The sequence below is a fragment of the Onychostoma macrolepis genome, chromosome 09 (assembly GCF_012432095.1).
Source record: "Onychostoma macrolepis isolate SWU-2019 chromosome 09, ASM1243209v1, whole genome shotgun sequence".
In the NCBI taxonomy this organism is placed as follows: domain Eukaryota; kingdom Metazoa; phylum Chordata; class Actinopteri; order Cypriniformes; family Cyprinidae; genus Onychostoma; species Onychostoma macrolepis.
In genome coordinates this window covers 14,125,061-14,150,145 of record NC_081163.1, presented here as the reverse complement: position 1 = coordinate 14,150,145, position 25,085 = coordinate 14,125,061, and the positions used below count along the sequence as shown (strand labels likewise).

At 37.0% G+C, this 25,085-nt stretch overlaps 3 protein-coding genes across 6 annotated transcripts; 2 read left to right on the top strand and 1 right to left on the bottom strand.

Moving 5' to 3' along the window:
* Nucleotides 1–360: 360 nt before the first annotated feature.
* On the top strand, nucleotides 361–9,109 carry coq10b (coenzyme Q10B). Its single transcript, XM_058787274.1, has 5 exons — nucleotides 361–519; nucleotides 3,181–3,333; nucleotides 5,306–5,498; nucleotides 5,626–5,727; nucleotides 6,488–9,109. Exons 1-5 carry the CDS (start codon nucleotides 419–421, stop codon nucleotides 6,653–6,655), a joined length of 717 nt encoding a protein of 238 aa, XP_058643257.1. The 5' UTR covers nucleotides 361–418; the 3' UTR covers nucleotides 6,656–9,109.
* A 627-nt stretch (nucleotides 9,110–9,736) lies between these two features.
* On the bottom strand, nucleotides 9,737–16,265 carry hspd1 (heat shock 60 protein 1). Its single transcript, XM_058787272.1, has 11 exons — nucleotides 16,108–16,265; nucleotides 14,185–14,360; nucleotides 13,331–13,666; nucleotides 13,139–13,234; nucleotides 12,962–13,055; nucleotides 12,444–12,612; nucleotides 12,084–12,183; nucleotides 11,656–11,901; nucleotides 11,399–11,573; nucleotides 11,117–11,295; nucleotides 9,737–10,460 (listed from the first exon to the last, which is right to left on the bottom strand). Exons 2-11 carry the CDS (start codon nucleotides 14,356–14,358, stop codon nucleotides 10,293–10,295), a joined length of 1,737 nt encoding a protein of 578 aa, XP_058643255.1. The 5' UTR covers nucleotides 14,359–14,360; nucleotides 16,108–16,265; the 3' UTR covers nucleotides 9,737–10,292.
* Nucleotides 16,266–16,789: 524 nt separating this feature from the next.
* LOC131547033 (MOB-like protein phocein) lies at nucleotides 16,790–25,074 on the top strand. Of its 4 annotated transcripts, XM_058787278.1 has the most exons (9): nucleotides 16,790–16,948; nucleotides 18,429–18,587; nucleotides 22,301–22,363; nucleotides 22,507–22,607; nucleotides 23,004–23,046; nucleotides 23,130–23,216; nucleotides 23,419–23,498; nucleotides 23,952–24,063; nucleotides 24,547–25,074. In XM_058787278.1, exons 1-9 carry the CDS (start codon nucleotides 16,946–16,948, stop codon nucleotides 24,676–24,678), a joined length of 780 nt encoding a protein of 259 aa, XP_058643261.1. In that variant the 5' UTR covers nucleotides 16,790–16,945; the 3' UTR covers nucleotides 24,679–25,074. The 4 variants fall into 4 exon arrangements, with proteins under 4 accessions (XP_058643261.1, XP_058643259.1, XP_058643260.1 ...); XM_058787275.1 differs by lacking the exons at nucleotides 16,790–16,948; nucleotides 18,429–18,587 and adding an exon at nucleotides 21,480–21,612; XM_058787276.1 differs by lacking the exons at nucleotides 22,301–22,363; nucleotides 22,507–22,607; nucleotides 23,004–23,046; ... (2 more) ...; nucleotides 23,952–24,063; nucleotides 24,547–25,074 and adding exons at nucleotides 18,702–18,791; nucleotides 19,229–19,733.
* The last annotated feature ends 11 nt before the right edge of the window (nucleotides 25,075–25,085 follow it).

Genomic DNA, 25,085 nt, shown 5'->3' with positions numbered 1-25,085 from the left:
AACATAACTCTTTTTTTTTTTTTCCTGATATCATAAGGGGGACAGACGTACGCATTTAAAACTAAATAGTTTGGGGTTTTTTTCAACGTATTTTATATTTTTCAATCTTATTAATGCTTTTACATTGTGTCCTCAAACAAATTTAGCTGTAACCTTTACTAACTATGCACTGTAGGTCGCGCAGCCTGGGCAACCCAATCTCACATCCCGTGACAATTCTGCGCACGCAAACCCTCTTCACAATTAAAACACTTACGTCAGTAGGCTAACTACGTGACGGATGGAAGAAGAAACCAATCAGAGGCCAAGGAAAACAACCTCAGCCAATGAGATCTCAGGGCGGGTCTCCTAGAAGGCTGGTCTTCGAGACGGGAAAAGAGTTCTCGACGGAGGGAGGCGAAAGAGAGGAGAAGTGAAGATGGCGAGAGGCTCCCGGTGTTTGAGAAGAGCGGTGGCGGAGTGTATCAGAAACTTACCGTCCACAGCCAGTCGAGAAACACCGGGCAGGAATGGAGTGAGGTAATTAACGACGGTTTAATGTTTCGCACTGTCTATGTGCGCTCATGTGAAGATCGAAGTGATTAAGTGAAGAAACTCGCGAGCTGATTTTCGTTAGTTGGACGGTTAGTTTCGCTCTCACAGCTGGAGCGAATTTAAGGCCGACATGACAACTTTGTGTCATTAAAGCCTTTATTTATCGTCCAACGATGTATTAAAACGTATGATGTGCTCAAATAAATGTGTTAAAAAAAACTAACTTTAGGAGGGGGTGGGAGGAGGGTCACATAACTGGTTGCCAGATAGCCTAAGAAGTGACAGTGGCAAGGTTAAGATATTATGTAATTGACCAGGTGTATCTGTTAAAGGCTTTTCTTACTTTTTGAATAACTTTGATGCTGGTTTGTTCAGATTTATGTTATTTATTTATTTAAAGTCGCTTTAAACTCAGATGCAACCAAATGCTTTTTAAGGGGAAATAACAAAATGGTAGGAATGTTTTTTTGAAAAGCTGGTCCCCCACTGCATACAGCTGGTGTTTATTCAGAATTAATAATTTAATTAATATAGCTGCAGATTAAATGCAATCAAATGATTTTTATCAGGGAAATGCAAAAGAAAATCTTGGCACCATCATGTACATACATATATGTGACCCTGGACCACAAAACCAGTCTTAAGTCGCTGGGGTATATTTGTAGCAATAGCCAAAAATACATTGTATGGGTCAAAATTATCGATTTTTCTTTTATGCCAAAAATCATTACAATATTAAGGAAAGATCATGTTCCATGAAGGTATTTTGTAAATTTCCTACTGTAAATATATCAAAACTACATTTTTGATTAGTAATATGCATTGCTAAGAACTTAATTTGGACAACTTTAATGGTGATTTTTTTTTTTTTTTTGCACACTCAGATTCCAGATTTTCAAATAGTTGTATCACAGCCACATATTGTCCTATTCTAACAAACCACACATCAATGGGAAACTTATTTATTCAGATTTTAGATAGTATGAATCTCAATTTCGAAAAATTGACATTTAAGACTGGTTTTGTGGTCCAGGATCACATATAGTGTGTATAGTACAAATGATTTCATTGGCAATGCTTTCCAAACACCTTTGCAGGTATGCATTTACAGGAGTCTGCAGCATATGTGACGTCACAAGCCAAGCTGTGACGTTTGTCACCTGTGGCTAGGGACGTGGTGTACCCCAACCAAGTGCTTGGCAGCCAAATGCTATAACTTCTTGGCATAAGGCCATGACAAGTGTCTGATGGTGACTGTTCTCTCACCGTCGGCTGTTACAGTTACGCCATTCTTGGCAGCTCTTGTGCCGACATGAATGAATTTGGCTGCCACACTTTCCATTGAGGAGATATTGTGCCATTTATAGAGCAAGTCCTCATCCCCTTGAGTTTCAGATATGTGTGTGTGATTGATCCGACATGCACCGGACACATTTTAACAGGATGGGGTGTTACTACTGCCCTTGACTTGGTTGTGGTGGTCAGTGATTACGCTCTCCATATGATTTGTGTCTTGACAAATGGAGGGCAGGTGAACATGTCATGGGATGCCTATCCTATGTTTCCTTTAACCCTGGTCCTTCCGCATGAATGCACTGCTTCATAAAGTTTTGTAGTTAATGATGAACTATGTAAATGAAGAAGTACACGTCCCAATGCACAACAGCTGGTATTGTGGATTGCTTGTGTGGTCTAATTTGTATGGCCGGTTGCATCACAGTTGGCTTTTTTTAAGCTCCTCTTTAGCATTTCAAAAGCTTGTCATTCAGAGCCTTTGTAAATTCAATTAGCCAGTGCATAACAAAGAAGACAATACAGAAAACCCTTAAATCCTACATTTTTACACTAACTTGCGAATACAATTTGCACAAAGGTGTCATATAAAGTATTCTATGTAAATTCCATGCAACCACGTCTAGGCAACACATACTTGCTATCACATGCTGTTTGCATTTTAGAGTTTAGGTTAACTGTTAACTCGGCTGTTGTTGACAGCCATCGTTAGCCGACTCAAATCCTCAGTTGAGTTTCTATTAAGAATTATAATATCATTTATTAACAATTGTTCAGTTGTATGTTAGGGATACCTCAAGTTTAGTAGAGGATGTGCATATTGTAGTGTTTCTTACATTATACCATTTTATATACATTTGGATTTTACAGTTTCTTATAACATATGAGAAACCAGTCATTAAGATACTGCTTTAAGTTTCACCAACACAAACTAAATTGCACTGAACTTGCTTCAAGTTGAGACAAATATCACTGAAAGTCATGATAACTTGCAGTTCAGTGAGTGAGTTTATTGAATGAAAGAGTCTCACTGAACTGTCTCAAAATAGTTGAGTGATTGCACTAAATATTTGTGATTTAAGATTAGATTGAGCCAAAGAGTAAATTTTCACTAATCTTCTGGATAAAAGGCTTTGTTTTGATTAAGAGTCCTAATCTTGTAAATTGCACACATCTATCTGTGTGGTTCATGGGTTCTCTCTGCTCTTATCTGACTCCTAGGAGACGTCAGCTATCTTAAGCTATCGTCCATCCAACAAACAAATAGGGCCTAAATCATTACAAGTACACAAAGTTTCATGCAGCTTCTATGCTGTTGCTTAATGACATACTTTCACCCTGTTTTGTCAACAGATATCTGTCTTCATGTGGAATACTGATGACCCGGGCGCCGCCCCTCTTCAGGGCTGTGTCAGGTCGTGCTGTGGTGGCTCCAGCCAGGAGCTTCTTCAACCTCTCTGAGTCCTTTAACAAGAGAAAGGAGTACTCTGAAAGACGTATCATTGGGTATGTTCCCAACCAAGTTGGATATGGTGCATGATCTGTTCCTATTTTTAATTTTTATTGAGGCCCATGATTACTTTAGCCCCAGTGTCCCTGCAAATGTTGTTTATGTAACAGGGCATGGGAATAATATCTGGTGTCAGCTTTCTAGGTATCTGGGGTTATTGGAGTACGGATCTGTACCCGTTACACACGTCACACAAGTTACTTGGGAACCGCTTTTGAAGCCTGACATTTTAGAGCAGAGGGCTCAGTCCAGATCAGCTGTCCTGCAGAAATTAGTTCCAGCATTAATACAGTGCGTGTGCACATACTGAATTTGATGAACTTGTCTACTCTCTGTGAAGTATGTTCTATAGTTATGCAGGTGTGTAGCATAAATGCATTCCTGGACAAACTCATTTGACCTTTGACATACTAACAACAGCCAAAACGAATCACTTGGGTGTTGTTAAACAACTACTTGAAATGCACCACCTAGCTCACAGTTCTCCCCCCTTTTAATGAACTATATTTGTTTTTGTTTTTTTACATTTATTTAAAAGTTTGATGGTTCATTTATTTATTAAATTTGATAGTTTCCTTGGCCATATGTAAAATGTCCTCTTCGCACAGGTTTTTTTTTGCATACTGGGTCTTCAATAGCAGGATTGCAACTAGTCTTGATTTCCCTTTGTATCCTTAACATTTAGTGCTTCAAGCAAAACTCGTATTGTTATTGTTTAGAGATTTGGTCAAATCCAGTGATTAGTTCTTGCTCAAAAGTCTTGTTGTAGTGTCCTTGTAAACATTCCTTCATTTTCAGGGGCCTGTTTCATAAAACAAGTTTACCAAATAAGCCAGGCTTTTGAACCAAATCAATTGACAATACGTCAGACTAACTGAAATAAATCTGGCTTATTTGGTTAACTTGTTTTATGAAACAGGCCCCAGGTGAATGAGTCCAGACTGCCAAGAATTATATAAACGCCAGTTAATCCAAATGGTTTTTGGACTATGATGGCCATGTTTGTGTGTGGTACACATGAGACGGTCAGTGAGTGGATTATAGGTGGTCGGGGGTCATGTTGTTTAAGCTGAGTCTAAGTTGGAAATTGATCCTACGTGAAGGTGGATCTCCAGAGGCACAGTGCTGGTAAGCAGAAGGTTGTAAAGAGTAAACTCCATCCCCGTTGTGCCCTTGTTGACTGAACCCTACGTTACTTAAGGGGAAAGTCCTTGTGAAAAATTACCGTCAGTAGCTTTGGGTAAGTGTTTACTGAATGACAACTTGCATATCCAGGAACAGAACTGAGCACCTATATAGTAAGGACATTTTCAAAAAGATTATATTTGATGGATTGTGGCTAACAAGCAGGCAGTGAGGGACTTGAGTCATTTCTATAAATATTTTATCTTATCTGTTATCTCTAACGTGAAGGTCTTAAAATGCTCAAAAATTAGACCTTGAAACTTAAGATATGTCCGTGTTTACCTCTGTTGGACCCTGTGTACACAAATCTGACAGTAAACAAACAGTGTTTGACCTTTCTTCTGTCTTGATACCATCATGCATTGACGTCCAGCAGTGAGTCAATCCCAAACTGCTATAGAGTGCCGTGCATCCAGTGAGGTTATGAGCTGACATGACTCCAAAGTTAGATTAATAAAAAAGGTCATTGAACTCCTCAGATTATAAATGCAGAGTCAGTGTTGTGGCATAATGACTAAAGCTTAGGGCTGGTAATCAGAAAGTTTGAGCGGTCACTCTTGTGCCCTTGAGCACTTAACCCTGAATTACTCCTATGTATTCAGTATACTGTAAGTCACTTTGAGTTAAAGTGTCTGCTGAATGACTACTTGCTTCCATAGAAAGATCCTACCCCCCTAAGAAGTCCACTCCCAAAACAAAAATTAAACAATTTGTTGTTAATGTCATTTGCACACAAGACACCATTGTATTGTTTTGGCTAACTGTCTTTTCTGTGGCACACAGGTACTCAATGCAAGAAATGTATGAGGTTGTGGCCAAAGTAGAAGACTACCTGCTGTTCGTGCCCTGGTGCAAGCGCTCGGAAGTTGTATTCCGCCGCTCTGGATTTTGCAAGGCCAAGCTGAGTGTGGGCTTCCCTCCTGTGGTAGAAAACTACACCTCGCTCGTTACTACAGTTCGCCCGCATTTGGTCAAGGTATGTACAGCACTTTATTTTCTTAAGTGGATCTATTTTATGGATTAATGGCAGACCAATACTTCATAATACTTGTGTTTATGAGCTGAAAGTTGTTTTTAACTCCATTGCTTTTTTGCATCTTCAGGCATCTTGCTCTGATGGAAAACTTTTCAATCACTTGGAGACGGTGTGGCGCTTCAGCCCTGGTCTTCCCGGCTACCCCCGTACATGCACCCTTGACTTTGCTGTGAGTATTACAAGCACAGTCTGGTTTATAATCCTCAGGTGAAGCTGGAATGCAATGTATATTTAAACTTTAATATTAAGTATATTTAAGGGTGCTTGCCAAGACTGATACCGTTGCTTATGCTTAAAGAGGTAGTTCACCTAAAAATGAAAGTTTTGTCATTTGCTCACCCAAGCCAAAAGACTTTTGTTCATTTTTGAAATACAAATGCTATTTTTAATGAAACCTTAGATTTCTGTCCCTCCATTAAAGGGATAGTTCACCCAAAAATGAAAATTTTGTCATTAATTACTCACCCTCATGTCGTTCCAAACCTGTAAGATCTTCGGAACACAAATTAAGAGATTTTTGATGAATTCCGAGAGCTCTCTGACCCTCCCATAGATAGCAAGGATCCTAACATGATCAAGGTCCAAAAATGTAGCAAGGACATAGTTAAAATAATCCATGTGACATCAGGGATTCAACCGTAATTTTACGAAGCTACGAGAATATTTTTTGTGTGCAAAGAAATAATTAATGGCAAAATTTTCATTTTTGGGTGAACTGTCCTTTTTGCAGAACAGAAAACAGAAGCTTTTCTCATATATCATGCAAGCAGATTTGAGCTTAAGAACCAGTGAGGTTTGAATTCCATTCACCTTCTCTTGTATTTCTGAAAAGTCTTAAAGTAAAGTCCTTTGAGATGAGCCATAACGTTTATGAATGACGACATTTGATTCAAAGCAAATGTTGATTCCTTGCTTCTGTCTGTCCCTAGATTTCCTTTGAGTTCCGCTCGCTCCTGCATTCTCAGTTGGCCGCAGTTTTCTTCGACGAGGTCGTGAAGCAGATGGTGTCAGCCTTTGAGCGCCGAGCGTCAAAGCTATACGGCCCAGAGACAGCGATCCCACGCGAACTGATGTTTCACGAGATCCACCACACGTAGTTCATTCCACAGCTTCAGACGGATGGGGAGGGGGTTGTTGTTCAGGGAACTGGGGGTTTTATTGAAAGCATACATTTAGAGCATTACAAAGACAGTTGAGAGAGCAGGAGCTCTGTGTGCCTGAATATCGTCAGTGCCTGGTCCAAACAAACCAGTTGATTTCATTTTTTTTTTTTTTTTTTTTTAATGCTAAAAAAACAAATGTGGCTGGATCTTTTCATGGAGGGCTTGATTGTGCCAGCTGAGCCCTGCTCCACTGCCTCCATGTTAACTTTTTAAAACCCGCTATCAGTATGGCATCTTGAGCCGAATATATTTTTAATATGAGGACCTTGAGATGGTTTTTAAAACAGCTGCCAAAAACCATAACGGCTACATGAATGTCACAATAGACAAAGGTCATGGGTTTCTTTGAGAGGACGTTATTTTGAGATTTTATGGAAAGATTGTCATGTTACACAGTTTATATGACAGGTGAGTGATGTATTTATTGAAAAGCTTTTAGGTGATCCTTTAAGATTTCAAGAAAGAGATGAGGAGACTCAACTTGAGTGCGTGCGTCACGTGCGGAAGACTGACTGTTGCTGTAGCCAAATGCACAAAGTACTATCAGGGTATCAAGGCTACACACTGGACTCAGGTCTGTTGTATTCTTGCATACCAGCACAAAAAGGGCATGAAAAATAAACGCTAAGAGGCCCCCTTTCACCAAACTGCCTTGCGTTATACCATTTTGCACAGTCAAGTTCTGGTAGTGGTGCTCCAGTTCACTCCTCGGATGATTTTAAGTGTCCAGATTAAAGACTGCCTTTCTCTCCTAGAGGTGTGCAATATGTTTGTTGTTTTTAACAGACCTCTCTCCCATCTACGATATCCACTGCTTCTAAAAGGGCCCAAACTCTGGGAAACGGAGTGGAATGTTGCAAACTTTTCCCAGAGCTCTCATCAGATTGTAGTGAGGTATCCATCAACACAGACCTTTAAAGATTCCAGTCCATACCCTGCTAGCTTCCACATGCTTACTGCCTTTTACAGAGAAGGTTACATATTATTTATCATTATCTTAAAAACATGTATACGAGTATCCTGTATTTATTTTGGTTATGGGTTAACCACGTGTACATATCCAGTGTAAGACTAAACTTTAGTGTACAATTGAGGTATAAAAAACAAATGGATAATCTTTTTTCTTTTTTTCCTTCCTTCTGTCTTTTAGGGATCTCTTTTTGTTTGTTTTAATTTAGGTGTTTTAATGAGTGTGTTGTGGGTGAATATATATATATATCCTGCCTGCATGGTTTATAAACTATTTTTTTTATATGTAAAACCTTGCCTTGTGTCTGTTTGTTTATCAACATCTGGTTCTGACAAGTTTCCACCCTTAAAATAGGGTGATCATGTGAGGGATAATATTAGAAGGCTTCTGAATAACCTGTGTCATGACCCCTAGTGGCCAGTGACAGTGATGGCCCTGAGATCTAATTACAACTCTTTGGCTCTGTTGGAATTAAATATTAGCATTATGCAAAAATAATAAAATAGCCATTGGAACAGTAATTTATTAAGCAGATAGAAGTTTTATTGTAATCTAAAGGAACTCATTCATAAAATATTATTATTGGTAACTTGATTACTGAAAGTTATTAAAACTGTTTTAAATGCTCCGTTATAATGCTAACGGATTGTTAATGTACATTAAGATAGTATTTTTATGAGCATAAATATCTATAATTTAACCTGTGTGTGTGTGTATATATATATATATATATATATATATATATTTATTTTTTTATTATTTTATCATCAGCAGCAGCAGATCTGTCACTATGTGCTGTCTTGTTCCAAAAAAAAAAAAAAGTATTGTAAAATTAGTTAGTTTCATGTATCTTTGTGTGTGATTAAGTCAATAATCTTTGTTATTCCCTGGAAATTTCAAATATGAATGCAGCTATCAAATGTAGGTTTAACATCAAACATGCTTCATTTTTAGGTGAACATCTAATTACTTATTATTAAAAGATAGTGTTGTTGTATTATTCATGTAATTGTCAACAAGTGAAGACTTAACATGAAATCAGAATGAACCTATTTCTTAACATGTTCCTGGTCCTATCAGTACGTATGATAAAGAAACAAATGTTTGTCTTTGTAACAGTCTAAATGTAGTTCGCTTCACTTCTAAGATAATAGCCTTCAGACGTCACCGAGGCTGCTGATGTTTTGAGGGGCGTAGTCTGGTATCGAGGCTTGGCCTTAGTTTTGAGTGCCATTTCATGCCGAATTAATGATAAAATGTGGGCTATAAGTTTATCACTGTTTTAAGTTGATTTATACAAATATTTTTATTGTAAAATATTTCTGAAAAGGAAGCCACTGACTGGCATTAGCAGGACAAAACTCATATCTTTGTGAACACTGAATTTTATTAAATAAAAAATACAGAATTAATGACTATATTGTACAAAACATTGTTGAATGATCATTGTTGCACATTCACAGAGAACGTAGCTTTAAAAACAAACAAGTAATTCTCTTAATGGACAGAAGTTTTTTTTAAACAATTTTGTACCACTACTCAAAAGTTAGATCTTTAGAATAACTTCACACTAATTGTATTCAATATTTCGTTGGGCATTCACTTGCATGGCTGTTGTAAAAATTGCTGTGCAACAAGTTCACCCATCCTTCCACTCAACCTTCCTACCAAACTCTAGGCTTGACCAAAAGATGTTCAACCTTCAGATTTTAAAGGACCGTTAACCCAAAAATGAAAATTGTCATCAAAAGAGATTTTGAAGGAAAAAAAAATAAAAAATTGGCTCCAATTTGATGTTCAATGCTGTTTAATGTTGTTTTGGACCTCTCCGACTCTCAAAATTTAATATATAGTCATAGAGGTTTAGAAAAACAAGAAGGTGGGTAAATGAGCAAATGAGTTTTGTTTTTGGGAGAACTATCCCTTTAAGAAACTAACACAGGAAAACATTATGGCAATTCTTTAAGCTGATATCAACATATTTCTATTCAGTGAGAAAAGTTAAATTAGCAATTGAAGGCAAAACAGGTACTTGCTTCGTCACAGTTGTGTAATCCTCAAATGAGGGGTTTATTTATATATGAACAAATGAACAGTGTACAAAAAAAAAAAAATCAACTGATCAATGATGTGGAATTTTTTTTAGATACAACTGGTCAAAGCTCCTACTACTTTCTTGCTCATGAAGACAAACTTTAACCTTAACATCTGGCCTTTAAAGCCCCTACAGATGGTCTGATTCAAAACCAGCTATACGCACAATGACATTCGTACAACACAACAGCATGACAGTATGCAATATGTTAAATGGACTTTCCCATTAGACGTTGGTGAGCACAATGTTATAGAACAAAGGCAGACAGACTCTCCCTGGTCACATTAAGAACTTGTCTTTAAAGCGGTAGGGTGATGTCTTCAGCCATGAGTAGAGAGATGAGATTGGACATAGCGGTGGAAGGATGGGAGACTGTAAGGTCCGTTTCTTTTGCTCCATGATCAGACCACCAGCACTCAATTTCGGCAGGTTTTTCCAAGTCGAAAGGGAGAGGCAAATCATGTCCCCTGCCCACAACCCTTTCACTAAAGTCAGTGCAGATCGGTTTAGAATCCCATGCCTCCCATACCACCCATGCCTCCCATTCCACCCATTCCACCCATTCCTCCAGCCGGCATGTCCTTCTCCTCCTTTGGTATCTCGGTGACAACAGCTTCAGCAGTAAACAGCAGAGATGCAACACCTGCAGCATCTAGCAACGCAGTCCTCACAACCTGCAGGGGGAGACAAAGACAATGCACTTATTAAACAGAGGGAGCATTATGTTTTTGATAGGGATGCACCAACATTACAATTCTGGCTGATACTGATAATTCAATAATTCTTTTAATTTCACGCCCAATAACTGATGAAAGGCAAATATTAAAATTCAAACTATTTGATTAAAGTAATAGTAAAAACTAAACTAAAAATTATTTAAATGCTACAAAAGAATATCGGCAGTACATTATCATCTATTAGGCATCACAACAAAATATAAAAATATATATTAAAATGTCATGTCAGTAAGACAAGTTTTTTTAAAAGAAATAAATGCTTTTAAACAAGAAGGCATTAAACTGATCAAAATAAAATTAAAAACTTTTATAAATTTCTGTTTCAAACAAATGCTGTTCATTTGAACTTTTTATTTAAAGAATCCTTAAAAAAAAGAAAAAAGTATAGTATCATGGTTTCCACAAAAATAATAAGCAGCACAACTGTTTTCAAAACGGATTAAAAAAAAAAAAAAATTAAAAAAACATTACTGTATATAATGTAGGTCAGTATTGTAATGATATATCGTACATGTCAAGATATTAATTAAACAGAAACCACTCTGACACATTACTGATTTAAACTGACAAGTTTGTGAATCACAAATACACACCTTTGTGGGGTCAATAATGCCTCTTTCGACCATGCTGACATATTCTCCATTCATAGCATCATATCCAATCTCTGGAGCGCTCTGCAAGATCTTCTCCACCACCAGAGAGCCCTCAACTCCTGCATTCCTGGCAATAGTCATTGCTGGAATACGCAGCGCTCTGCGAATAATGTCGATACCTTTAAGAGCAAAAAAAAAAAAAAAAGTCAAGTTTGGGGAAGTTAACAGAGGGTTATTCCGAAGAGGACATCTGGAGGATGAGATCTACACTTCAGTCCTTACCAATCTTTTGATCATCATTGGCTGGCTTGATGTTGTCCAGGGCTGGGATGCAGCGCAGCAGGGCACATCCTCCTCCAAGAACGATTCCCTCCTCTACAGCAGCTCGAGTGGCATTCAGCGCATCAGTGACACGGTCTTTCTTCTCATTCACTTCAACGTCACTTGTTCCTCCAACCTAATAAAGAGAATGACTTTTTTACCATGACGATGGACACATTATACTAACAAATGACGATACATTCTTCTGGCTTTCATACCTTAATCACAGCCACTCCATCAGAGAGCTTGGCCAGACGCTCGTTGAGTTTCTCCTTCTCGTAGTCACTGTTTGTGCTCTCCAGCTGTTCAGCGATCTCATTCACACGCTTCTCAATGACTGCTGGATCACCACGGCCTTTGAGGAGCATTGTGTCATCCTTTGTCACAATGACCTCGCCGACTCTGCCAAAGTCATGTGACTGGATATCCTCGATGGCCAGACCCACAGCGTCATCACCAAACACCTGAAAACACACAGATCAGGTGTGTTAACAGACTTTATCATGTTATTATGGGCAATGGCAAGTACCTCAAGAGACCATACATGCCATAATACAATGTTAAAGCATTACATAAATGAGATATTTTAAATGAGCTATTAATTAATGTAATGAATACAGATGAAGACAAAAGCTTAGGCACATACCGTGCCTCCAGTGGAAATTGCCATATCCTGCAGCTGGTTTTTCCTGTTGTCCCCGAATCCTGGAGCCTTGACCGCAACGACCTGAAGTCCAACCTTCAACCTGTTGGTGAGTTTTAGCATTGACCTTTAACCCAGAATCTTTAAATAAAAAGGATCATACCTTACAAAAAAAGGTTTACTACAGTTGTTACTTTGATATATCTCTTGCAATTTACTGTAGTGTTAGCCAATGTCATTAAGAAAATAAATATATATTTTTAACAAAATCAGTTTTAACAAAAAACCTTATTCTATTTCATGTTTATCCATTCCATGCATTTCTTGCAAACTTCTTGTTGTGCTAAGGTTTTAGAGACAAACCTGTTGAGGACCAGAGTGCTGAGTGCCTCTCCGTCCACATCTTCAGCAATGATGACCAGAGGCTTGCGATGCTGGTTGGCAAGTTCCAGTGCTGGCACGATGCTCTGTACGCTGGAGATCTTCTTCTCACTCAGAAGCAGGTAAGCATCCTGGAACTCGCACTTCTGGCCTGCAAACAGAGAATACATGCTGTTGTCATTCCAACATTAAAGTAATGGTTTCACCCAAAAATGAAAATTGTCATCATTTACTCACCCTCATGTCGTTCCAAACACAAAAGATGATATTCTGAAGAACCAAACAGTTATTGGTCCCCATTGACCTCTATAGTAGGGAAAGACATCCACGGGGATCATCAACTGTTTGATTACCAGAATTCTTCAAAATACCTTCTTTTATGTTCAACATAACAAAGAAACTCATATAGGTTTGTAAATGATATCAAAATGATCATGTTTGGGTGAGCTATTCAATTCATACTGGTACAAACACATGAGCTTCTATTACAAAATACACACCTTTAGCAGTGTTGATGAAATAAGGAGAAATGTAGCCACGGTCGAACTTCATGCCCTCAATGATCTCAAGCTCATCATGTAGGGTTTTACCATCCTTTAAACAAGAATTATAGGTATTTTAAGGATCAAACCATCATTCCACCTGTTCTAAATACTACTTCTACTGTAGCAGCCTACCTTCACTGTAATAACACCCTTGCGGCCCACTTTCTTCATAGCATTGGAGATGATGTTACCAACTTCAGTGTCTCCATTGGCAGAAATAGTGGCCACCTTTACCAAAGAAAGATTGACAGAAACAAAAAGTGAAAAAAACAAAACAAAAAAAAAAACACCCTATTTAGTGTGCATTTTTAGGGCACTTCTTACCTGAGCAATTTCCTCTGGTGTTGTGACCGGCTTGGAGAGTCTCTTGAGTTCATTGATGACTTCTTCCACTGCCGTCATGACTCCTCTACGGATCTCCACAGGGTTTGCTCCTTTGCTGATGGTGTCAAATCCCTCCTTGGCAACAGCACGGGCCAAAACTGTGGCCGTTGTGGTGCCGTCTCCAGCCTCCTCGTTAGTGTTGTTGGCCACGTCCTGTACTAGCCTGGCCCCAATGTTCTTATACCTATCCTTCAAATCGATACTTTTGGCAACTGTGACACCATCTTTGGTGACTTTAGGGCTGCCCCAGCTCTGCTCAATAATAACGGTGCGACCCTGAGGGAGAGAGACAAATCTAGTTGTTCCTGCCATTAATGATTACAAATGTGACTTTAAGAGGAGTAACATATGTGACCCTGGACCACAAAATCAGTCATAAGTAGCATGGGTATATTTGTAGCAATAGCCAAAGGTACATTGTATGGGTCAAAATTATAAATTTTTCTTTTATGCCAAAAATCATTAGGATATTAAGTAAAGATCATGATCCATGAAGATATTTTGTAAATTTCCTACCGTAAATATATTACAACTTAATTTTTGGTTAGTAATATGCATTGCTAAGAACTTCATTTGGACAACTTTAAAGGCCATTTTCTCAATATTTAGATTTTTTTTTGCACCCTCAGATTCCAGATTTTCAAAGAGTTGTATCTCGGCCAAATATTGTCTTATCATAGCAAACCATACATCAATGGAAAACTTATTTATTCAGCTTTCAGATGATGTACAAATCTCAATGTCCAGGGTCACATATCTGCTGTTCCCCTGGCGACTGATTAAACGGAGCATACCTTTGGTCCCATGGTGACGGCCACAGCATCAGCCAGCAGGTCAACGCCCTGGAGCATGAGGGCGCGGGCATCTGCTCCAAACTTGACGTCCTTGGCATATGCACGGGTCAGGTGTGGGGCCAGCGCCCTGCATACTGGCCTCATCTGTTTCATTACACTGGGTAAACGCAGCATTTCTATAAGAAAGAGTTGATGCAGAACTTTTATTATTATTATTATTATTATTATTTAGAAATTAGAAAGTAATTTCTACATCATCAGCATAAAAATAAATAAATAAATAAATAAATAAAGATAACACTCCAGTCATTTAGACCAGGGGCACCACTGTCCACAATTTGCATGGGTCCTTTATCCAGTTGTTTGTGATTTACTGGATAAGGATTAGGAATAAGGATTTTTTGTTTTTCTTCAAAACTTATACTTGATAAAACATTTTAGAGCTTGAAATGACTAGAGAGGGAAAAAAAAAATAAAATAAATTATAATAAAATAAAAAATTACGTTCCCACAAGATTTTAATTTACATGATTATTCAAATCTAGAATGATGCTCTTGTGTATTCATGTTTTCCAAGGCCAAAGGATGATTAAATAAAATAAAATGTATTTATTTGTAATTGTTTTGTCGGAATTTTCTCCTGGTTCCCTGATCGAGAACAACTAATTTAGACAAACAGATAGCCCCGCCCAAAACCCATGGCATTGGCTGATGTTGGCAGAGAGCCGTTTATGATTGGCTGACAGTCGCTGACAGAACTCTGAGCTTCTTTCTTTTTATGTAGTCACATAGGAGCGCGATTTCTCATAATTTTATTGATATCTGTCAGGCAGTAGAGACATTTTATGCATGATATTCACTCAACCCCTTTGCCAACCAAAGACACTGAAAAAAAAAAAAATTCAAATCTTGTGTTGAGGTCACATGAGTACAAATCCGGATACCAAAAACTAGTCTTTGCCCCCACTGGTCCCTGAAAGCATTATATGAATCTTTGGCCGTGTCATTCATTCATGAACTTATCCTCTTCATATTTCGTGTTCAAAATATCAAGGCTTTCCCTTAAAACTTGCTTTAGAAAATACGAGGAGACAGTCATCACTGGCATGGTTCACCTGGACAGTTACTTCAATGTTTCTAAAAGCTATATCATCAACCATAAAAGAGGAATGTAAAAAGTTTTAAAAAGCAACGATAACAGGTAATAATTATAATTCCACTGTAACTGAAATGTGTTAATGTTCACGTAGCGTACACGAGCCTGTAGTGGTCTTTCATCTCCCCCACGTGTGTTCAGGGCGTCACAAGGTCAAAATCACTCCGCGTCACGACAGAGACGGAAATGATCCCTTTCATCCCCATGCGTTCAAGTTACAAAGTTCCCGTGGTATTCCTTTTGTTTTAGCGAAACTAACCATTGTACCGATTAAATGTTTAATACATAACACGAGTAAAATTCTTAGGCCTCAATATCATAGAATTTGCTATAGTTAGCATGCAAGCTATAAATCACCACTATATTTCAGTTAAGACTGAGCTTTATTATTCTGCTAATAAAGACGTAGTCAATAAAGCAGATATGACACTGATGCATTATAATTACCAAGCAATGCATGTGATATGCATAATATATTTGTTACATTCATGCCAATTATTCAAAATGAGCACCATCAGCATCTGCCATAAAAGTATAAATGTTCTAGAATACGATAGGATTAAATGACAGCTAATTACACAGTAAACATGCACAATGTTATTTTACAACTCGACAGAACCAACTGACAGCTTTGGCATTACAAAATTATGTTACATATCTTCCTCTTTGATCTCATTAATCTTTATATTCCCAGGCCAGTAACGTTAAATAGCGTTATGCAGTGTAGTTTGTTTATAGGCTTTTATAAATTAGTATAATTGACTTACTGCAGAGTGATCTGGAGGTGAACGAGGGGATGCGCGTGTCCGTCAGTACAGAAGACTGAATGATATAAGAAAAGGAGCCGCTTTAGAGCTGCTGCAGTTACACTGAACTCACATGCGTTCTTCATCCGGGTAACCTCCCGCCGCCCTGACATCTGAATAACCCACTATTATCAAACTATAGATACGTATTATGCTCTTAAATATATAGATGCCTTCATTTGCTTTTTGTTTCAACGTCATTCAACATATGAAGGAAGGAACATATAAATAAAATAAATGAAAATAGCCCATTATATTGTTGTTATGCTCGATCCGGGGCGTCAAATTCGAGAATTTTCGCAGATTCTATTGGAGAAAAAAAGACGTCAGAGGTCAAGATTGTGCAACAAGAAATGCTATTGCATTTGACAAATTTCTTTGATTTTGTTAAAAGTTTTATATATATTGTATAATATGTTGATTTATATAAATCAATACATTCGTATTTATGTTGTATAATTATTTATTTTGTATTTAGAGTGGGTTAGTAGTATTATTAATTATTTTATAATTTAGGTACCAATTTAGGTAGCTTTTTACTACCTTTTTTGTTATTTATAATCAACGATGCCTTTGAAACAAGTAAAAAATATTGATATATATTTAAATGTCTGTGTAACGTGTAGGCGATCGAGGAACATTCTAGATCGCGGGAAGGGGGTCGGTAAGGATTAGTTTTCTCGGCGCATGCGCAGTGCCCTTCCAGACATTTCTTCTTCACGTGGATCGCCGTAGTGAAGTGGTCCAGTGTGACTGTCTACTGCTCTGTCGGACGCGCTTTTCATAAAGATCAGCAAAAATGGTAAGACGCTTAAGATAATTTATCTAACTGTACCATCTGGATGACTTGTTTCTTTAGTTAGTTGATTTGTGTGACTGAGATAGCGCAATGTTTTATAACCCTCCATCAATTACAGCTGCAAGGTCACGGTTAGGAATGTATTCGAGCTCAGAGTTAATATAACACATGCGATGTTAAGCGTGTTACTCAGTACACGGAGTGTTTGTGAGAGGTTTAAAATGAGTGGTTCGCTGTGAGCAGGGTTGGTGATTTCACAGGTAACGTTAACCCGGTTTGCTATCAATCTTAGCAAATCGTTGGTTTACTGACAAGTGTAGTTTAAAAAGGTGGTATACTTATTTTACAACATACTATTTTCTTTCATATGACAGAGTATAGAATGATCATTTCTTTTCATGCGTATAAAGTATTTGTCTTGCAGGTACTGTCATATCTTACATGTGAAAACTCAATATATTTCCATCATCTTAATTTCTTGAATCAGGTTGTCACACTCTGCTAGGTTCCAAGATCATTACAACCAATAGCGTTTAAGCAAGATATGAACTTCCGGGTCATTTTGAATGGAGGCGAACACATGTGCATTGTGCTGTACAGTAACTGTGATTATTTTGTTTTCAGTTAGATTCAGGCATAGAGATTATATATTGTCTCAAGAGGAGTTGACAGTTTATTTGTCTGTATTAACCTTGTAATAAATTACCATAGCATATTAATTAAAAATGTTTATACTTCACTGACTGCCAGAAATGAATGAAAGACATTCAGTTGCCTTTGAATGAAACGCACAACTGATTCATTCTAGAATCTTCTACATTCCAAACCGTTCAGCCTTGATAAACCGGGTTTATCATGTTGCCTGTCCTTTTGTCCTTCAGCAGGATAGTAAACATTTACAAAACCTCCAAACTCCTCTCCTCCCCCACATCAAACCTTAACATCTCCTGTCCCATCTACCCTCCCTCACACATGACCTTCTCTCAAGGTCACACACACACACACACACACACACATACATACATATACACATACATCTGTTCTCAGACAAGCAGCTGCTCTTGTCTTTGAAACTTTGTGAACAGTAATGGTCAGTGTTTTTTGTTTTGTTTTTTTCTTAAAGGTATCCATTTTAAATATGCATCTAATTTAGTAGCCTACAATTTGCAATCTGTATGGGAGTTAAACTAAAGATTTAAATAAGTCAACTGAAGTCAAAAACTTAGAGTGGTGCATTTTAGGAAAGCATTACTTAAAGGCCTGCTTTTAAAAGTGAATGTAACCATAATAGTTTTTGACTGATTAATATTATTTGAACAGCTTTGGGAATAGATTTACAATATAGCAAAAACTAGAGGAAAAGGAAGACTTGGAAATGTTCTCTTTTCTAGTCTGCAATGCCCCCTAGTGGTAAATGTTTGTAGTGTTGTAAAACATGCATCAACTATTTCTACACTGTACTAAGCATGCCTTTCCCCCAAAGCAGGCTTTCCGGAAATTTCTTCCCATGTTCGACCGCGTGTTGGTGGAGCGGTTGGCTGCAGAGACGGTGACAAAAGGAGGCATCATGATTCCAGAAAAGTCTCAAGCCAAAGTGCTGCATGCTACAGTAATGGCAGTGGGTCCAGGATCCACCACCAAGGTAGCTTTTTTTTTTTTATATAAGCTCATATTTTATGATCTGATTTAAGCATTTTTTTTGCAGTGTGTGAGGTGCAGGCTGTACCTCAGAGTTTAAATGCTGTCTGTCTTTCAGGAAGGGAAAGTAACACCTGTCTGCGTCAAAGTTGGGGATAAAGTTCTGCTGCCGGAGTACGGAGGAACAAAAGTTGTTCTTGATGATAAGGTTAGATCATTGGCCATGATTGGATTATAAAATGATTGATTTTTTTTATTTATTTTTTTTATTCCTATGTATCTGTTATTATTAGTTAATACGTATCCATTATTTAGACTATTTTAAAGCTCTTGGCATGTTATTATAGACTTTAGTTGGGTTATATCCCTGTGAGGTATAGTCTTTAAAATGGTATGCACTGTATAAAGGTGCTAGATTACGTAATTTTCAACTTAATTAAATTTCTATTTTTTTTTTTTTTTTTTTTTTCAGTTCATTGATTTGAACATAGTATTTCTATTCTTCACAGCTTTGTTTTCATTCCTGTCAGAAATTAAATATGGTGTTATTCTGACTAAGTTCTATAGAAGATATGTAACCAAATTATATTTATAATTTGTATAATAGTGACTTGATTTTACAATGACCTTTTTTTTCTTTTGTAGGACTATTTCCTGTTCCGGGATGGAGATATTCTTGGCAAATATGTAGAATGAAGTATGCTTGTTCAACCATCTGTGTCATTCTGGAGTCCATAGAGAGAATGGTTGTTCCATGTTTGTTTTCTTTTTTTCTATGTCAATTCAATTGTTTCTGTCATTCAATTGTAAATAAGTATGATCAAGTTTTGTTTAAAATAAAGTGATCTTGATGTTTCATCTTGCTTCTTCATGGAACAGTTTGGAAATGAACATGTGAATGTTGAAACATGAAAATGGACTGTCTAAATTGTGTGTATTATTAGGATACACACAAAATGAATTGCAATTACTTTATATTCTCATATTCATGAACAGTTTGTTTTAGTGTTTGGTCAGGTGTGAATTCTTTAACACTTTGTAGAAGATTATAATGGAGTCAGATGAGTTTTTTTTTTATTATTATTGTTTTTGGTTGTGATTTATAAAGTAAGTAGTGAACTGATTATAGGGTTTGAAAATACATGTTTTACCAGACAAATTTTTATTCCATTAATAATTTCCTTTGAATTATGAATATGTGCTACAGGATGTGATCAGAAGGAATAACTAAAATAATAATAGTACAGTGCCTTCTGAAAGTTATCCAGACTCCTAGACCTTTTTATCACAACTATATAAAAAGTGTTTTTCAACTGCCATGCCATTTTTATTCATTAAAAATTATTCAAATATTAAAAAAATGACTTTTTCTTATTTTAAATTTGATTTAGAATAATCAGTATGTACACATACATTATTAATGAATGGATGTAAGAAAGAAAGAAATGAAAATTTGGTAGTGCACTCTTGGAAGCTTGGTTCACTGACGCTATTATTCATATATATATATATATATTTTATTTTTTTTAAAGTGCCAAGAAATAAATATGAATGGACTCAAGGCTTTGTGTTTGTACAAGAAAGCTCTTGAGTCCTTAAAAAATTAATTTCATGGCTAATAATCCCTGCAGAACTCCAATAGTCAGGTCTTTATGGAGTGGTTAGATGGAGGGAGTGAAATTCATATGAGATGCCACCTGGAGTTTCTCCACAGGGGGCCAGTTGCATAAACAGCTTTTTACAGACATCTTTTTTTTTTTTTTTGGTCATATTTTTAATGCAGTTGCTTAAAATCTTTGATTTAAATTTGAGAAAAGTTTGAGACTGATTATCACTTGGCTAACTGCTAGCTGGTCAGACTAGTTGTCAAGACACAGTATTAAGTATTTACATATTGGCAGTGTTAATACAACAGGCCCCAGGTCAAATAAATCAGTTTAAAATAAATACTAAACATATCCTCCTGAGACCCAGCTGTGGAGTTTTTGCCTCTGTAGTGGACATTCTATTTTAGAGAATTTCTCTGAGACCTCACATGTCACAGTTTGAAGTCTGGATGTCCTGTACAGAGCACCTTCAGGGCTGTTTAGAGATACTAAATGTTTGGAAGTTTGACCATGACCGCTCCCTCTCCTAGGTCTTTAAAGATGGCTAAATTTAATTTAGTGAAACATTTTACATCCTTATGGAAATACCATTATATTTTGTAATTGTCATTTAAATCTGAATAATTTTCAAATTGTTTGTCATAAAGCAACATCTCAGGAAAAAGTAATGGGTTTCCAAATCCAAATATGACTTCCTGTTATGAAACAGGACATCATTTCATATATGTACCACTGCACTGCAGATTTTTGAGTTTCTCAACTTATTTTTGTAGGAGATTTTTGAATTGTCTCAACTTTTTGTTGTATAAACTTAAAACAAGTTGAGAAAACTCAAAAATCTGCTGAAGCTGGTTGCCTTAAAATTTTAAGTTGCTCAACTTTTTTTTCTTTTTTTGTACAGTGTGTAGAGGACACCAGAACTAAAAGCATGTTTATTGTGCATTTTGGGAGACATAACAATTGAATAGGAAAATAAATTATACATACAATTTTCTTATGAAATATTAGATATTATTATGAAAATCTGGCCAATTATTACTCCCATTATGACAATTCTTTTTTCCCAATAGCATCACATTAATATGCAAATTAGATACAGTGTATAGATTTACTGTGTTTAATGGGAAAACCAGTTTATGGAAATTTTTACACACATATTGCATAAAACAAAATGGTATATCAAATCATTTTGTTATATATTTTATACTCAGGAGGATGCATAAAGTAAGTACTTTTAAGACATTAATTAATTAATTAATTTTTGTCCAGTATTTGTTGGGTTCACTGTATCTGAGCTCCTCCTGTAGTAGCTCTACTCGTCCATTGGGGGCGCGCTGTCAATCAAACTCTAAATCTGTCGAGATGGTCATGGCGGAGGGCACAGCTGTTCTGAGGAGGAATAGGCCAGGCACCAAGGCGAAGGTAAAATGAACAGCGAATAACATTTGAAAGCGTTTTACAAACGCAAATCTGTTCGTAGTGTATATTGTAATGTCATATTTACGTAAAAAACGATTTGTTCTCCTGCGAGCGGAAGCCGCAGATATGCTAAGGAGCTAAGCTAGCAGTTAGCCGAGAAAACTAATGATTTCCAAATGGAAGGTTTTAGCTGAATATCCTGTTCAGTTTAATTCATGATAGGATGTATGTCCTTTTTGAAAGTACTTGTATGTGTAGTGAAGTATGAGGCAGGAGGCGTCCGAAATGCCAGGCTTTCATGATCTAGTTTTTTGGCAAACAGCAGTCAGCTAACGTTAGCAGCCGTCTGGAAGTACCCTGAAATGCATTAAATTATTATATTTAAAACACAGTTAACACAATATACGATTGTATGTCAGAGCCATGCAGCTCTCAGGTATTATACACTGCTGTTTTCAGTCACTAATATATAAAGAAATCGGCATAACCATTGGGACATTTTACCATGTTATTTGTACCTATAGGTTGGTACAAACTATGGTAACAACGTAGAAACAGTAGTAAATTGTCTAAAAGCTTTGAAGTATGTATATATCAAACGTGTACTGTCAACAATTGCTTAACAGTGGTTGAACTGTAGCAAATATTCTAGTGTTGTTTTTAAAACTGTGGTTGTGTTATTCATTATTAGGACTTCTATAACTGGTCTGATGAGTCTTTTGAAGAGATGGACAGCACACTGGCAGTGCAACAGGTGAGAGCTTTTCTTACTTCATTGAATCACTAAAAATGATTGCTGAAGATCATTATATTTCAAAGTCATTTTGTGCATTTCTGTTCTGTGTTTTTATATTGTGAATAAATGCTATTGATAGTTGTTGTTTTTTTGCTTTTCAGTATATTCAGCAGAACATACGTTCAGATTGTTCCAACATAGAGAAGATTATGGAGCCTCCAGAGGGACAGGATGAGGGGGTGTGGAAATATGAACATCTCAGGTATATTACTAGTCTGAACATCCTTCACATCATCTAGTGTTGTAATGACATATATAATTTTTGGTGACAAAATAGGTCCCACGTTATATTATATTATATATTGTCTTTAACTACTATGTACTACAATTTTGTAGCATGGTTAGGTTTATGAGTCTGTTGAAGTAGGGGTCAACAATCTAATTATAGATCTAATTACTGAATTGAATTATAGTAGATGTAATTACATGCTGGTTTTTTAAATATACATACAACTTAAAAGCATGTATGAATTAGGGCATTATTTATTTAAATGTTAATACACAGTAGTTAAAGACAAAGATTTTTTTTTTTTTACTGTATCTTGGGAGTTATTGAATTTTGTAAATTGTAAATATCATGTTTTGTATATACATACAGACAGTTCTGTTTGGAGCTCAATGGCTTAGCAGTTAAACTGCAGGTAATTCTCTTTCATACACTTTACAGTCGTCTTCAGATATTTATGAAGACAGTACAATAATGTGCGATGTCTTTGCTCCACAGAATGAGTGTCATCCTGACACGTGTACCCAGATGACTGCCACTGAGCAGTGGATCTTTCTGTGTGCTGCCCATAAGACTCCCAAAGAGGTGAGTGTCTCTGTGACCTTTTGATCGAAGTTAAAAGTTTGCACTTGAAATTAGCTTAGTGCCCATGTATGAATTTTAGGGCTGGGATTGTTATCGATCAGTTGTTGCAGCCCTAATGAATTTCTTAACAGACTGAATTGCAGAAGCTAAAATATGGATAATTGTGTCCTGTGTTGATTTGTTTGTTTACTGTGGCTCACAGTGCCCTGCCATTGACTACACAAGGCACACTCTCGATGGAGCTGCGTGTCTTCTCAACAGCAACAAGTATTTTCCCAGCCGGTGAGTTGTTGAACATCTATTAAAGCAGGGGTTGTTCAGTGCTCCTTCTGGAGATCTGTTTTCCTGCAGAATTTAGTTCCAGCACTGCTTGAACACAACCAAATTTGAGTTGCGATTATAACCGGAATGAAAAGTAATTCGACTTTTAATTTTTTGTTCATAATAAAATCTTATGCAGCTCATACCTTTCAATCCATGATGATTTACTTATTCCAACTACTATAAATAAATACAGCTTTATCTACATATGCAGTACATCATGAATTTGTAAGCTGTTTTGTAAAAAGCGCTTCAAAATTGAAGTTGGATCTCAAGTACATACTAGGAAGGAAGAACTTCATGAACAGATTTGTGCACCCTTGCATTACTGTGTTCATTTCTAGGATTTTCTAGCTGTAAACAGGCTATTGATGTTTTGAGTAACCGCTGATCCTCTCACTGCTTTCGGTATAGCGTCAGCATTAAGGAATCATCTGTGGCCAAACTGGGCTCGGTTTGCCGTCGCATCTATAGGATCTTCTCCCATGCTTACTTTCACCACCGCCAGATTTTTGACAAGTATGAGGTAAGCAAGATCGCTTATGTAATTCATAAGCACATACATTTCATAAAACAGTATATCGGCTCTGCTCCGAAGCCTACTGCACTTCCTATTTATGCATCATTTTACAATCCTGAACGTCAGTCATAAAAATGATTCAATCATAAAGCTTACTATTTTACCAAATATTTGTGTGCTGTATTTTTCTGCTTAGAGCATTTGCAATCAGGAATTGCTGCCCATTAAGAATGGTTCCAATTGGTCACTAATGAGATTTCTGTGAGGTTCATATCTGAGCAGCTCACAGAGTTTTTGGAGTCATTACTTAATTTAAAGTGAATGTTAAGCATGATAATGTCAGTGGTCATGACAAAGCAACTACTGTTCATTCAAACAGCATTTCCTGCAGTGGTCAGTAGGAGGCATCTTTGGACAGTTTGCTAAAAAGCACAATCAAAACATCATCAGATAGAAACATTTTATCAAAAGATCATCTCTTTCCCACAGAACGAGACTTTCTTGTGTCACCGCTTCACTCGTTTCGTGATGAAGTACAACCTCATGTCTAAGGACAACCTCATCGTGCCCATCCTGGAAGAGGAAGTCCAGAGTGCCACTGCTGGGGAGAGTGACGCCTGAGCTGCATCTTGTGCATTTTGAGCCTCTAGAATCCAGACAGCAGAGGTGTACAACTTTAGTCATTTGACATATGTTACTTTTCCACTCACTAATGCTTCATTTGATCCAAATTTCATCATTCAGCTGTAACAATCAAAATGTTACATCCTTGTACATATCTCACTCCATCTCCATTGTAAATCCTGCTTAACCAATAAGAATTTCCTTTCTTTTTTTCTCCCTCTCTCGACTATAAACGAGTCTGGTGATATTCACCCTGTCTTTTCCCTCGTTGTTAAGTTATTACATGGGTGGAGGGCTCTTATCCGGCCCACTTTGTCCTTTTTTTTTTTTTTAATAAACTAAAATGTATGGTATTTTCATTATGTCAATTGTTAATAAAAGACTTGTACCTAGTCGACGCTTAT

Excerpts from the sequence above, each read along its gene's own strand:
- hspd1 (XM_058787272.1), bottom strand. The coding sequence starts at position 14,358 with ATGCTGCGTTTACCCAGTGTAATGAAACAGATGAGGCCAGTATGCAGG. Across the intron at positions 13,667-14,184 it reads CCGTCACCATGGGACCAAAG|GGTCGCACCGTTATTATTGA; the intron begins GTATGCTCCGTT and ends TCTCTCCCTCAG. Across the intron at positions 12,613-12,961 it reads TTTCATCAACACTGCTAAAG|GCCAGAAGTGCGAGTTCCAG; the intron begins GTGTGTATTTTG and ends CTCTGTTTGCAG.
- coq10b (XM_058787274.1), top strand. The coding sequence starts at position 419 with ATGGCGAGAGGCTCCCGGTGTTTGAGAAGAGCGGTGGCGGAGTGTATC. Across the intron at positions 520-3,180 it reads CCGGGCAGGAATGGAGTGAG|ATATCTGTCTTCATGTGGAA; the intron begins GTAATTAACGAC and ends TTTTGTCAACAG. Across the intron at positions 5,499-5,625 it reads TTCGCCCGCATTTGGTCAAG|GCATCTTGCTCTGATGGAAA; the intron begins GTATGTACAGCA and ends TTGCATCTTCAG.
- LOC131547033 (XM_058787278.1), top strand. Across the intron at positions 22,608-23,003 it reads TGGAAATATGAACATCTCAG|ACAGTTCTGTTTGGAGCTCA; the intron begins GTATATTACTAG and ends ATATACATACAG. Across the intron at positions 23,499-23,951 it reads AACAAGTATTTTCCCAGCCG|CGTCAGCATTAAGGAATCAT; the intron begins GTGAGTTGTTGA and ends CTTTCGGTATAG.